The following is a 16,097-nucleotide window of genomic DNA, read 5'->3' as shown; positions in this document are numbered from 1 at the left end:
AGATCCTCCAGCAGTGTGATGATTCCTGTCAGGATTACGACGAGATTCAGGCAGTGGAGAAAAAATGGCACTTACACATCGGAGGTGCTCGAAAGGTCCTGGGCAGAAAGTCAAAACTCTCGTCTCTTTTTATTTCAGCCCCACCACCCCCGAAGAGAGCACCAAGTACTACGTTGACTCTCCGCTCCAAATCCATGACTGCTGAACTCGAGGAGCTAGGTAAGATATTGTTTCTTTATTAATAGAATTTATTTTGATTGATAAATTAATCAACTGATGAATCATTTCATGAAGCACTGTACAACCTGCATATGTCTCTATGTCAGCTGTTATTCATGTACAATGTTTGCAGAACAATAGTAAATCTTTTGGTTCTGCCCAATACTGCATAGTCTATGAGTCTGTCAGTGTCATCAGCTATTCAAGTGCAGTATACATTGGATTAAGGGACTGAATAGCTGTATGGTACTATGAAGTTCATGTGTTCACAGCCACAAACCATAAAATTGCTGAATTTATTTATATTTGGTACTTTGTGTTTCACATGTAGTTAAGTGTTGGGTAGTGTACATTTGTTTGTTTTAAACTAAGATTTGATTGTTGCAAACAAGGCTGGAGTTTATTTTTTGATCCTGTAAAAATAGTAATTTGTATCTTTCCTTGAATTGTCAGAACTCTTGTGGTTACAGAACTGCCATAAATTGTGTTTAATGCTTTCAGAATTGACTGGCTTGGATGAAGTATGAATTAAATAGTATTAAATAGTATATCTGAAGTCTGCTTGAGGCCAGATTGTATAACAATGAAAATACATTTTCATTTTCAATGAGTCTTTCCAATGTCATGGCATTCTGTACAATACGTAAATTGGAACAATTCACCTTTTGCCAATTCCATGTGGCTTTGTTTTTAAGTATTACCCCAATATAAAATAACATATGACAAGTTATAAAAGAGGCCACATCCCATTAGTAATCTCCCACTAAACCCCTTTCGTCATCTGAACCCTCTTATCAAAGCCCTTATGTCCAATGCCATATTTGCATTAATATCTTAGCAGACCCATTAAAACCCATTTCAAGCAGTTTAATGCTTTCAGCAAAGCCCATCATTCCAGTAAAGTAACACTCCCTTTGAGGCCTTTCCTTCCATTAGCCTGACACTCCCATGGAAACACTTTTCAGTCATCACGAGTTCTTTTGTCATAGTCATAGTCCCAGAACAATTCAGGCTCATTGAGTTGGTGCTATCCTTGAAGCACCCATTTACACTAAACCTATGTTCATTTCATGTTCATTCCCCCCACATTCAACTCCCTCACCTACACACTGAAGGTGATTTATAATGGCTAATAATTATTCTACTAAGCTTAGTAACTTTGGGATGGAAATTGGAGTGGAATCTGTCACAACGAGAAAGTATAAACTTCACATCGACAGCATCCACTGGTCATGATTGAACATGGATCTTTGCCACTGTGAGGTGCCACTGTGCTGTCCAGCAATAATTTTGAATACCATTCAGTCTTTAAGTTAAAAAAATTCCTGCCTATTAATTAGATGTTTTTGCTCTTTAATTTACAATTCCTTCATCCTACTTTTGTATGTACCTCTGAAAGCATGTATAAACTCATAGATGCTATACATTGTAATAACCTCCTCTAGATAGTGCAAACTCTAGGATCCTTTCATGTTACTCTTTCAATACCTGTGGGAATTGTTGGCAGAATTTATTGCCTGTCACATATTGTGCTTGTGAAAATACCAGTGAGCTGCCTTCAGGGATCATTGCTATCTGGACTGAGGAATGTCCACAGTAGGTCCAGGATTTTGCACCATTGACCATAAAAAAGAGGGCAAAAATTTTCACATCAAGTTATGCCTTTTAAGGGAAGAATGTTGATAGTGTTTGCATGTTATGATGCCTTTGTCCTATCCAGGAGTAGAATTTCTAGGGTTGAGATTTGTTAATGAAGCCAAGGTGAATTGCTACATTAAATCTTGTAGGGATGTGAATCATAGCTACACTTCGTTTCTGAAATTCAGCTCTCCATAGTTAGATCAGAACTGTAATGAAACTCAGACTATGATTAGAAAAGTTATTGATGAGTGTCTTTTGATACCATTGTTCTTGATGTATTTCATCATATTGCTTATGAATGAGAGAAACCTAATAAGAAAAGAATTGCCCAGATTATGCTTTTTCCATCTTCTCATAGGCAGGGCATACCTGAGGAATTCTCAGGTATATTAATATTCTTAATTTACTATGCCACAATTAAAAACATCTCCACATAAGTCAGAGGTCTCCCAAGGACAGCTTCTCTCTTGGCTTGTACTCAGTTCACAATATTGATTAGGTAGATATTTTCCCTGGTGAAGACTGGCTCAACTCTACAGGGAGAGAGGTGAAAGTTCAGGAGAGCAATATTTACAGGAGATTCTATAATTAGGGCAACAGATAGATAGAATTCTAGGGTAGTATTTTCATCCTTGGTGCCAGGGTTAAGAGTATAACTGAACAGCTACAGAAAATTCTGGAAGGAGAATTAGAGGGCATGGTCCACATCATACGAAAGATGCAAGTAGAAAATAGGAGGAGGATTACTTGAGAAAAGATGCTGACTTTGGAAGTGGTGCAGAGGAGGTTCATCAGTATGATTCCAGAGTTGAGATTAGCCTATAAAGAGAGATTGCTTTATCTGGGGCTATACTTGCTGGAATTCTGAAGAATAAGAGGGGATCATCTGATAGAAACATATAAAATTATGAACAGGATAGATAAGATAGAAGCAGGAATGTTGCTTCCACTGGTAGATGCAATTAGAACATAGGAACATAGCCTCAAAATTCATGGGGGTAGATTTAGGATGGATTTGAGGATAGACTGCTATTCCCAGAAAGTCGTGAATCTGTGGAATTCTCTGCCCAAGGAAGCATATAGTCTGGTTTATTAAATATTTTTGAGACAGTTATATTTTTTCAGAGTAGGGAATGAAAATTTATGGGGAAAAGGCTTGTGCTAAGTCTACAGCATGATTTATTGAATGGCAAAGCAGGCTCAGTGGGCCAGGTAGCCTACTCCTGCTTCCAATTCTCATGTTCTTATATTCTTATGTAATGACTTTAAGGAGTTAGGATTGAGATTAAGAAGTATGGCTTTAGAGGTAGTTGTCTCCAGATTACAAACTGTGTCACTCACAAGATGATATAATAATAGGAAGATCACAGACTTGAAGGCTGAAGCTATTGTGCAGGATTTGATTCCTGGGACATGAAGATAAGTCCAAGGAGAAGTTAATCTGCACAGGGCAGGTGGATTGCATCACAATAGAACTGTGAAAAATGTCTTCTTGAGAAGATTTGCTGTGCTGTGAGTTGTTTGAACAAATTTGAGAGGAATCAAACTGAAGCTAATGTTGAAAAATGCCTTCTTGGGATGAAGGATACCTGGATCCACTGTACTTTTGGTGATTTGGGTTGACTAACAAAACCATTGTGGCAACCACAGACTCTTACAGACTTGAGGGAGAATGGGCTGATGGGGCAGGTTGGAGGAAGTTTTTGAAATGGTGCCCTTTTGCCACCAATCTGTATGCTCCCGATGCATGGATTTGAAGTTTTATGCTCCTTCTCCATTTAGCACATTCATGGCTTGGAGGTTCTCAGAAGACAGGGAGGCTGATGCACATCTTAATGAAAGCTTTGAGCACAACCTTGAATTGTTTTTTTCTGTCCACTTGATATCTGAACACCCTCTTAGAGAGTTTCTTCTTTGGAAGTCTGCTGTCAGGTATCCAAATGATGGATCTAACTCATGGTAGTCAATTGAGAGTAATTAGATATTTAGTGTAAGTGTTGACCTGGGAGAAGGCTCTTGACTTTAGTGTGCTTATCCTTCCAGTGAATTTGGAAGATTTTACAGTATTAGCAGTATTGTTCCAGTGACTAGGTGCCTACTGAATATAGTTCAGTTCTTAGAATTATATAGAAGGGCAGGGATCTCTGCTGTCTGGTAGGCTACTGTGTGCTGAGTCTGAGGTCTTGAACTTGAAATACCTTTTTCCTCAGTCAACCAGAGGCTGAGCTGGTTCCCTGAAGGCAGTATTGAATTTCATCTCTTATATCTGCCTTCACCAAGAGGTTGCACCCACAATACGGAAAGTGGCTCAAGTCTCTCAGGGTTTTGTGTGAACCTTTATTGTTGAAGATGGAAATAGAATTAAATATTGTGTAATCATCAGTGAATACCCCAACTTTGTGGTAAAGCTTAAGCTATTGGAGTGTTTTCCCTTGACGCCCTTGAATTATTTGATAAGGTTTTATTAAACTTATTAAACTTTTACAAAACATTTTAAAATATTGTTAAACCAAGCTTAAGTATTGCATCCAGTTTTCATCACCACAGTTAATCGTTTGTCTGCAAGGCTGGTTTGTCTTGGAGCAAAAATATTGGAGGAAATTTGACAAGAGATATAAAAAATAGCTGTCGAGATTAAGATACATAACTGCAATATTTCCATTAGAGAATGGTTCAAAGGTCAGGGATACATATAGAAAGTGAAAAGCAAAAGGCACAGGTGTGATGCAGAAAATCCTTTTTCACATAGAGAGTGGTTATAAACTGGAACATGCTGTTTGCAGAGAAGTTGGAAACAGAATCAATTAAAGCATTCCAAAGACAGTGATTAAGCACAGGCATACATCATATACAAGGATACAAAGAAAGAGTCAGGGAATAGATTGGTGTTCAATGATTTGGTATAGACAATAGACTGTTTGGCGTGCTGCTAAGCCATAATGATCTTACGAGTCCTGCTCCTGTTTTATCATTACACTGTTGAAATGATTGAGTTTCAAAGATATAGTTCTCTCATTGTCTAACTGCACTGCCATTGAGTTTGCTTTCTCTTGTAATAAGGAAATGGCGAATCTGGCAAGCTTTCCCATTTCCCATTGGCCATCACGTGATGAAAACTCTGTGTACTAATTGATTTGCAAGCAGTATATTTGTAAATAAACAATTTGCTGGAGGAACTCAGTGGGGGAATAAAGGAATTGTTGACATTTTAGGTCTAAATCCTTCATCATCTTTTTTTAATATTTTAATTAACATATATAAAATAAAAATAACAAACAATAATAAATCACAATATTACAGTGTTAACAGATATATGCTGAGAATATATAAAAAGAAAAAAACTAAAAAGGAACTAAACTAAAAACTAAAAAAAACCCTAAAAGCCTCACCCCCAACCTAATCTAATCCCATAACTAAAATACATCATAACATTACTGCATATTAATTTGGATTGCATCAGATGACATTCAAGGATCCCAAAAATATCATAAAGTTATTATTCATTCATGTAAACTTGACTGGTCAGGAAGATACAAAAACATTATCATTTTAATCTCATAATTCTAGCATACGGGCTCCAAATTTGTAGAAATAAGGAATATGAACCCCTTAAATTATAAGTGATTTTTTCTAAAGGAATACAACTTTGAATCTCTGCATTCCATCTTTCTGATGTTAATGAAACATTAGATATTCATGTTACAGCAATAAATTTATTAAGTCTCTTACTAAGGCTAACTTACATTTTAATTGAGAATCTGACAAAAGTAATTTAGGAGTAATACTTTCAAAATTTCATAAATTCAGGATTTAACGGAAAAGTCACACCAGTTATTCGTTGTAAAAACTTACTAACAGAAACCTAAAAAGAATGAACCTTCAAACAAATCCATGTAGAATCAAAAAAGTTACAATTTCTTTTCCACATCTAGAACATTGATCTGATAAATTTGATCTCCATCTACTCAGTTTCTGAGGTGTGATATACAATTGATGTAAAAAATTATAATGAAGTCATCTATATCCTTCATTAACCGTGTTAAAACATAACTTCTTTGCATAGATTTTGCCAGACCTGTTGATCTATTATTGTGTTTAAATCTTGTTCCCATTTTTCTTTTGAATCAAACAAACCTACTTTAGGTGTATGTTCTTTGAACAAAATATACACTGTTGAAATAAATTTTTTAGTCATTCCATCAACTATAATTTGCTCTCGATTTGAAAGATTTTTAAAAACCATATCAGATCCTAATTTCTCTCTTAAATAGACTCTTAGCTGAAAGTAACAAAATAACATATTATGAGGAATAATTAATTTTGGCTCCCATTTATAAATAAACTCCTCTGGTATAATTTCTCCTCTCTTGTTTAACTTCATCAAGTCTTGATGAAGAGTTTTGACTAACAATTCTTTCACCCCTGTCCCCACCCCTCACACTGATGCTGATCAGCTCTCTGAGTTCCTCTAGAAAATTGTCTTTTGCTTCAGATGAGAGCATCTGTAGACTCTTCTCTCAACCAGTCTATCTAGTTCCATTTGAAATGCAGGAAGATTGGCTGCGACAAATTGGCTACTCCTTGGTGAGTCCACACCTCTATCTGAAGCAGCTAAGAGAAAGAGAAACAAAGAAAAGAGCAGAAGGATCATATTCTGGAGGCTCAATGTCAACTAGAATGCACTTAGTGACTCACCCACTCCATCAAGCTCACAGATTCAAATTTTGTTGATTTAAAGATATTATCAAAGTAATTGTGACTCATGGAGGCAGGGATTTTGGCTGGCATTGAAACAAATGATTAAATTAAGCTATTTCAGGATATAGTGACAGGCATTGAGCAGAATGTGATATTAGTCAACACCCTGGACCTGAATAAATCATGCAAATTAACACTGTTGAATAGGAGCCTGTTCAAAGGCTTCATAACCCCATATGAGGCACACAATGTGTACATATTGGATATTGAATTACAGTGGAGAAGGCACAAGGTATGGGAATGCAACACAATCAAGCATTTACAATTGTTTTAATCAGAACAAGAGCACGAGATAAAGTGCAAGTGTCTTGGCTTATTATATCTACAACTGGAAACAACTAATATCCACGTGGACGCAGCGGGGTGGGGGGGCTACAGGTCAAGTAGAGATGACGGGACGAGGCTTTTGCTCCCTACAATCCTCCTGGCCAAAGTACAGTCCTTGGAGAACAAACTTGATGAAATCCAAGCCAGACTTTAACATCAGAGAGACATTAGGGAGAGCTGCATGATGTGCTTTACAGAAACATGGCTAAACATGGACATTCTGAATTTGAACCTGCAGTCCAAAGTCTACACCCTCCATTGCGCTGATCGAACACTGGTGTCTGGAAAAACCAGCGGAGGTGACATTTGTGTCATCATCAATTCATCGTAGTGCACATATGTAACGGTCACGTCCCAGTCCTGCTTCCCCGAACTGGAACATCTGGCAATCAAGTGTCGCCCATTCTACCTGCCACGGGAGATCACCATCATAATCTTGGTCGCAGTGTACATTCTGCCACAGGCAAACATCAGGCTGGCACTAGAGGGACTGAGCACTGTGATAAACAGCTATGAGACAGCACATCTGAATCCCCTTCCGATCATTGTGGGAGACTTCAATCAGGCCAACCTGAATAAGTCTCTAACAAACTACCACCAACATGCCACATGCAAGACCAAGGGAACCAACACGCTCAAACACTTCTATACTACCATGAAAAATGCTTACCAAGCCATACCATGACCGTACTTCGGCAAGTCTGATCACTTGGCTGTACTTCTACTCCTGGCGTAAACACCACAGCACTAGTGGAAAAACCCAACACCCAACCCCAACCCCAACCAACCAATTTTCCCTTGCAACCGCTGCAACCGTGTCTGCCTGTCCCGCATCGGACTTGTCAGCCACAAACAAGCCTGCAGCTGACGTGGACATTACCCCTCCATAAATCTTCGTCCGCGAAGCCAAGCCAAAGAAAGAGAAGAAAGTGGTTGAGGGAGGCGGAGGAGTGTCTGCAAGACTGCTTTGAATCAGTGGACTGGAACATATTCAAGAACTCATCCATGGACTTGAATGAATATGAAACAGGTGTCACCGACTTCATCAAGACCTGCATGGATGAGTGTGTGCCCACGTGCAAATACCAGTGTTCCCCAACCAGAAGCCCTGGATGAATCAGAGAATCTGCAATTTCCTGAAGGTGAGAACAAGAGCATTTAAGGCCAGGGATCAAGATCTTTACAAGAAATCCAGGTACAACCTGCGGAAGGCCATCTCTGAAGCAAAGTGGCAATTTTGGAGCAAACTAGAGACAGAGACAGATACATGCTAGCAGCCACTACAGACTAAAAGTGAAGGCAAACACTATAGATGACTGCGACGCTTCACTAACCAATGAGCCGAACACCTTCTATATGCGCTTTGAGGAGAAGAACGAAACAATGCCTACTAGAATTCCTGAAAAGGCTGAGGATCCTGTGATATCTGTCTCTGAGGGTGACAAAAGAACATTATTCAAGAGGGTGAACCCTCACAAGACATCAAGCCCTGATGATGTACCTGGCAGTGTACTGAAAATCTGCGCCAACCAACCATCCGGAGTATTCACAGACATTTTCAACCTCTCATTGTGGCAGTCAGAGGTTCCTACCAGCTTCAAAAGGGGATCAATCATCCCAGTGTCCAAGAAAACTAGCTGGGCTGCCTCAACTACTAGTGCCCAGTAGCATTAACTTCTACTATGATGAAATGCTTCGAGGCTGCTCATGGCCAGAATTAACACGTACCTAAGTAAAGATCTGGACCCAGTGCAATTCACCTAATATCACAATCACTCCACAGCAAATGTAATATCGCTGGCTCTCCACTCCGCTTTGAAAACAGAAATTCATACATATGGTTGCTCTTCATTGCCTACAGCTCGGCCTTCAATACCATTATTCCCTCAGTGCAGGTCAAGAAGGTACAAACTCTAGGCCTCTGTGCTCCACTCTGCAACTGACTCCTTGACTTTCTCTTTGGAAGACCACATTCAGTATGAATTGGAAACAAACTCTCCTCCTCACTGATCATCAACACAGGCTCACCCAAGGATGCAACCTTAACCATTGTTGTACTCGTTGTACACCCATAACTGTTTGGCCTAGCACAATTCCAATGCCATCTACAAGTTTGCCGATGACACCACAGTTGTTGGCAGAATCACAAATGGCATTGAGGAGGGCTTGTTGAATGGTGTAATGACAACAAACTTGCGCTCAACATCAGCAAACCAAGGAGATGATTGTGGTCTGCAGGAGGAAGTCAGGGTAACTAGTCCTCATTGAGGGCTCAGTAGTGGAGAGGGTCAAGAACCTCAAATTCCTGGGTGTCAGCATCTCCAAGGATCTATGCTAGAGCCTCCATGCTAATGCTAGCCTACCATGCAGAACCTTTTCAAAGGTTTTGCTGAAGTCCAGGCATATATTGTCCATCACTCTGCCCTAATCAAGAGAATTTTGTGGATCCTTACCAGTTTTGTCCAAATTGGGCCTTTTTGGCTCAATGTTTCCATGTCCACCATGTGGTCTAGTTAAGCTCATCTCATTTGCCTGTGCTTGTCCCATATTCCTCAAGATTCAAGATTTGGTTTATTGTTATTCCTTTGCCTCCACAGATTCTGCTTGATCTGTTGAGTTTCTTCAGCAATTTTTTTTGTCAACTCAAGTGCTTTTCGTCCAATGCCATCCAGAGTTGGCAGAAGCAAACCTGCTGTAATACATTTGTGACTTACAGGCCCCAGGAGTTGGTAGTGGCACAGAGCTGAGTGAGTAGGTTATTGGAAGCAGAGATAGGTTGACAGGACTGCCAGGAAATCAGCAGAGTGGTTAGCTGATTATGGAACTGAAGTTTTGTTATAGCAGAACTCATTTGATCAACTTCAACATGGAGAGGCACACTAAGAGAGGGAATATAGGAGAGGCAAAGAGAGGAGAATGGGGAGAGGTGGAGTGAAAGATTTCAATTAAAAATAATGTAATTCTTTATGAAGAATTAATGTTTATAGAGTACTGTATATCTGTGTACTCCGAGCTTTGACCATCTGGCTTCTGTTTTCACAACTTCCTTGAAAGTGGTTGACTAGAAAAATGAAACCAATTAATTTGTTCACACAGATAACCATCAACCAACTGACTGGAAACTACAGAACCCTAAAATGTCCAGCAGGGGTGGCCCTGCCAATATTTACACAACAAAGTCAAGCCATCTCTTTTATAAAGTTCAGTTGGCTCAGGAAGTTGTTCCAGTGCCCATTTGCAGCCATGCCCATGTGATTGAGGAATCAGCAGTAGGTTGCACTAAAAAGCAGACAATTGACAGGGTAGTAAAAACACAAAGCTGGAGAAACTCAGCAGGTCAAACAGTGTTCTTTATATAGCAAAGGCAAAATTACATACTGTATATTTCGGCGTACAAGTAGAGTTGTGAAACCAAAAAAAAACTCAAAAATTGGGGGTCGACTTAAAGGCCGGATATACTTTTGAGAGCTTAAATTCAGATAAAAATCCAATCCATGCTGATCCGGTGTATGTCGACCCTTGAAAAACTGATTCGGCATATGTCAACCCTTGAAAAACCCAAAAAAATCCCATCTGCGACAGATTTTCATTGAGATTTTTATTGAAAACAACAACACACTTGGAACCATTCAAAATCACTCTCACTATCATCATCTAAAGTAAAGATGGTGGCAAGAACATCCATACTCTGTTTAAACAGTCTTCATATGGGTCCCAGTCTGTATCTGATGTGGCGGTTTCAGTTTCATCATCAGTGTCCCACAATAAATCATCTTCTGTGCCATCAATTGAACAACAGATCCAGCACTTTTTAAATAATTTTAATCACAGTCTCGACCTTAACTTTATCTCATGCCTTGAGCACAAAGTTACACAACATATCAAGTCATTCAGCATGCATTGCCCCGCCTTTTGTAAATGACCTTTCTTCACTCATTCATGCACATGGTCTTTGAATGGCTTGTTCAAGCAGACATTGGGAGGTTGCAATATAGACATCAAACCACTCGGGATAACTGCCATGTAAGTATTATGTAGTGTTAATCTACTTTTAGTGTTCTCAGTTAAGAGGCTACAACCTTTAACTGTCATGTCATAAAAGCTTCAAAATCTTTATACTCTGGAATAATCATTTAAATATTTAAATATATATAATTGAAAACAAAAGAACTCTTAACATTTTTTACAGGATTTAAATAATTTTCTCTTTCTTTGACCCATCGTGGACTAGTTTCATCTTTGTCTCAAGCCAATATGTAATTGATGATTTCTATTTTGTTGGTACCATACAGGAGGAGGGAAGAGGCTTCCAACGAGTGGCAGCAGGGTTTAATTTTGGTTACTGGTAATTTAAAATTAGACTCAATTGGGTTTTTTTTTTATTTTAATATGAAGCAATCACATTTTTGGACGAAAATAATTGTAAACCTCAAGTTGATCAAACACTTTCACAATTAAAAAGTACATGTTAATCAAAATGAAATCCACAGATTAAATTTCACTCATTTAAGCTAATTTAATTTTTCTTCAGTTCTGAATCCACAGAATTAAATACTTGGGTAGTGGGGGGCGGTTTAAACTAGAGTGGCAGGGAGTAAGAAGCAGAGAAGTAAAGCAGGAAGTAGAGGAGTTGAGGAGATCTAAACACAATCTGCTAAAGGAACTCAGAGGGTCAAGCAGCATCAGTGGGGAAAACGGAATGGTTGACATTCGGGTCAAAACTATCTGAGACTGGCGATATGGACTAAAGAAGCTAGTGTAAAAAGGACACAGTGGAAGTGTGAGGCAGGTGTTCCATATGAAATTGGTGAACCAGGGAGAGGTGAAACATGGCAGACATAGATAGTCGATTGATGCCAGATGAAGGAAGAGAGAGACAAGAAAAATGGAGAGGTCAAATGAAAGTAGACAGGTCATACGAGGTGGAGTGTCACCAGCTCTATCCTTCAGGGGATCCATTTTTTAAAATTTCCTGTCATTTTCCTAATTCACAAAACATGACAGATCTGATACAAATTGTGATAAACTAATTGTTTGAATCAGATTTGGTCTCTGAGATACACCAAGAAATTCTCTGATGTTTTATTTTACTAATATTACATAATGCACCATGAGGCAGAAAGCATCACATTCCTGTTGTTCTGAGCTGTGCATTATTAATATAGTTTTATGTCCAGGCTACGTTTGTCTCTTTAATTGAAAATTCTGTTTTCTTCTGGAATACTAACCCTTTCCTCAGAATTCAGACTTGTATTTGTTGTCATTCATTTCTCCATTCCAACCTAACACCTCAATTCTTTTCTTTCCAAGCCTCTGTACGCAGAAGGAAAACAGGTAAGTCGTTCTCTTAAAAACTGACAATGCCATTTTATTCTTCATGGTCTTTGTGTGGTTGGTGCTGTCTTGAGAAGCCATGCTTCAATGAATGGTAAATTTGTAGTTTTAAGAGAACAGTTATCATGCCCACCCCACCACAACCATATAAACGTGAAGGAAGAAAATTGTACCAGTGAAGTATTTGAAGTGAAAATTATCATCATGCTTTTCAGTTTTGTCCCAGACAGAACCAGTTATTATTAAGATTTTTTAAAAGATGAGTAAAGTCCAGTGCAGGGTAGATTGCACATAGGAGGTTGAAGGAGGAGATAAGAAGGTAAGTTGAACCTTTTAATAGTGCAGATTTTACATGGGCTGTAGAAAGAGGATAAATGACTGAATCTATAAAAGGTGCAAAGAATATGGATTATGGAAGATGTTTAACTTAGTTTGAGTCCATCATAGCAATGGATGCTCATGGAATCTATGCAAAGAGAATATGACAGTTGATACAATCATTCCTTATTCAATACTCAAAGAAGTCAAACACTTTCTTCTTTCTCATTGAATATAAGGCATAAAACCTAAGAGCAGAGAAATAATATAATTATATACAAGCTTATGTCTTCACAGCATAAGTATAGTATGCTGCATATAGTTCTGATCTTCCGACATGAAAGATAGTCTTGTGCTAAGGAGAGTACAGAGGAGATATATGAGAATCTTGGTAGGATTGAGAAGGATTGAATTGGTTATATAGGAAAAAAAACAAAAGTAGATTGTGCAACTACATTGCGTAACCATCATTCAGTGCTGTAGGATAACACCAATATTTGGTTGCTTTCACTGTAATTCTCCGACCACTTCATTCTCAACTTCCAATTTGCTACAATAATGCATAACTGAAGGAACGGCAGCTCTTCTTCTGTCTGGGTATATAGCAGCCTTCAGAACTTAATATTTAATTTAATAATTTCAGGCAACCATTCCCCTTTTCTTTCTCATTCTCTCCAATGATATACCTGCACCTTTCTGTCAATATGTTTCTATTTTACTTTCCTGTCACTGTCTGCTGGTTTTTAAAGTAATTGTTATCTCAACAACTTTGATATGCACCCTTTCGCGTGCATTCCTTCCATTAACTCCACCCCTGTGAACAGTGGGCATGATCTTCACTGCAAGAAAATGCAGGGAGCAGCACCAGACACAACACCTTACTGACCTCAACCCTTCAACAATCAAGAGAGACTTAGGAACTCTCTCCTGAACTTCAGCAACTCTCAAGATTTTTTTCCATCTTATGCTTGCACCATCACAATATGAAAGGTGTGTTAATAACAGATAGCAAAACTACAGAGAAGACGAGTGTCACACAAGCCTGCATCATTGCCCCAACGTTATTCCCAAATGTTCTTGCGATAATGTCATATCTCACTTCCAACAAATTTTCCACAGAAGTGGAACTAAGTTTCAGAAATTATGAAGACCTGTTCTTCCTATATCAACCACACTCCAGATCCAAGGCTTCCCAAACTGTGTGAGCAGAAATCACTTGTGCTTGTGCATCCTTAGAACTGACCTCCAAACCATCATCAATACTTTCACTGAAGTATTTGAGAGGATGTCCCTTTCACTCAACATCTGTACGACAAAGGTACTCTACAACAATACCCTCTGACAATAAAAGTACACAGCAAGAACCTGGAAAATGAGGATCACTTCCCAAATTTCAGAAGCCACCATTTGGCAAAGGCAAAAATGAATGATTAAATTCATTACTCCCTTCAATTCCCAGCAAAGCATTTGATTGGTTGGCCAGAAAGAGATAAGACAGGAGCAAAATTAGGCCATTTGGTCCGTGAACCTGCTCCACCCTTCGAATCATGTCTAATATATTTTTCCTCTCATCCCTATTCTCCTGCCTTCTCCCCTTAACTTTAGACACTCATACTAATCATGAAACTATCAACCTCCACTTTAAAAATACCCAATGACTTGGCTTCCACAGTGATCTGTGGCAATGAATTCCACAGATTCACCACCATCTAGCTGAAGAAATTTCCCCTCATCTAAATGAGATGTTGCCCTCTGATACAAGATTCTCTCTATTGCAAACATCTCCACGTCCAGACTATTTAGACCTATCAATATTTGACAGGATTCAATGAGATCCCACCTTATCTTTCTAATCTCCAACTAGTACAGGCCCAGAGCCATCAAATATTCCTCATGTGTTAACATTCTCTTAAAACTACTATACATCCCTCCAACACCAGTACTTCCTTCTTTAGATATGGAACCCAAAACTGCTCAAGATACTCCAAATGTAGTCTGACCAATGCCTTATAACACTTCAGCATTACAGCCTTGATTTTAACCTTTTTATTACTTTAATTGTGCTTGTTGATGTTTAAAATATTACATTTTCATTTAAAATATGAAACACAACACCGTTCCTTTAGGCAGCTTCTTGCTGCAAGTACTAACCTCAAGGGAAGAATCTGTTTGCATTCTAAAGTACATCCTGAGACAGTCATTTTAACTAAGCACACTAAACTCCACCATATTAACCAGCTATTTTTTTTTAATTGCCCTAAAGAAAATACATCTGATGTTCTGTTGAAATGTGAACCATTTTCTTCCCTAGATTTTACCTCAACCTCCACTCCCAGAAATGAAAGGAATTAGGATAATGCCCACATAAATTTTCAGTGTTGAATGGAAACATTTTGATTTAACAAGCCCTTTGGTTTCACATGACAACCCATTAAAAGCCTGGGTTGCTGTAGGATGTTAAATGGGCAAATGAGAGAGAGGAATAAAGAGAAAAGAGTATGGGAGAGAAAATGGAGAGAGAAAGAGGTAGGTGTGATAGTACAGATTCTATCACCAATGTGTATATGTACATATGTACAGATGGTAGTGTAGGATGACTGTGATTGGCTGAGAGTGTAGCCACACCTATTGGCAGGTCTGAAAGCTGGGGTGTCAAACTCAAATTCACAGAAGGCCAAAATTAAAAACTTGGACTAAGTCGTGGCCCAAACTAAATATTTATTGAAAATTTTCAACAACATCTGCATGTTTTCTCTTCTTTCAACATATGTAATGTTAAACTTTTTCTTATTAAAATAAATGTTTAATAATAAGTTTGGTTAAACTCTTTCCAGAAGAAGTATTAACAAAGGAGAAATAAAATATTCAATAAATAATATTTCTCTATATCCTTTAAGCTCCTTTTAAATGGTTTTTTTTCACAAGCCAACAAGTCAAAAAAATAACAACTTGCTTCAATGACAAACAGGTTTGTCTTTTAAGATGATGAACATATAGTCTGCCTCCCACCTGTCTTGAAAGGTCCTGTTTTCTGTCTTTCGTTTGGCCATTTTTCGTAAGGGGTTTTATTACGTGTGAGTTCGGCGACAGGTCGCAGATGCTAATGAAAGTAAACAGAGGAGGTGGGGGCGATTAGCGGGCTGACGGGCCGGCGCCAATGCATTTGCAAAGCATTCTGGGATTTGTAGTATTAGCTGTGCATGCGCTATACTGGCGCAGCGGCCAGTGGGCCAGCTCTAATACATATTTGATATGATCTTGCAGGCCAAATATAATTATATCACGGGCCAAATTTGGCCCATGGGCCTGAGTTTGACATGTGTGTCTTAAAGGATTGCTCCTTGCCAGACCAGGTCATTCTGGACTGGTCGGCCTACTTGTGATATGCTCCAGTCTTTTAGTTAATAAAAGCTTTGGTTTGGATCAACAAGTCTTTGGTTCTTTCGACGCGCACTACAGTAGGTGAAAGAGAATGAGAGAGGAGAAAGACAGAGAAATGG

General features: G+C 38.7%; 1 protein-coding gene across 35 annotated transcripts in view; it reads left to right on the top strand.

Moving 5' to 3' along the window:
- Positions 1-16,097, top strand: part of shank3a (SH3 and multiple ankyrin repeat domains 3a) — a 651,448-nt gene that overhangs the window by 588,724 nt on the left and 46,627 nt on the right. For all 35 annotated transcript variants that reach the window (XR_011348059.1, XR_011348061.1, XR_011348060.1 and 32 more), the window contains one exon: positions 139-219. Coding sequence is in view for 32 of the 35 variants with exons in the window: in XM_069908797.1 (XP_069764898.1) it covers positions 139-219 (81 nt within the window). In the remaining 3 variants the exon portion in view is untranslated. The remainder of the gene's footprint in view (positions 1-138; positions 220-16,097) is intronic.

The sequence above is a fragment of the Narcine bancroftii genome, chromosome 13, assembly GCF_036971445.1.
Source record: "Narcine bancroftii isolate sNarBan1 chromosome 13, sNarBan1.hap1, whole genome shotgun sequence".
NCBI classification, from domain to species: Eukaryota; Metazoa; Chordata; class Chondrichthyes; order Torpediniformes; family Narcinidae; genus Narcine; species Narcine bancroftii.
This window is presented reverse-complemented; position numbering and strand designations above follow the sequence as displayed.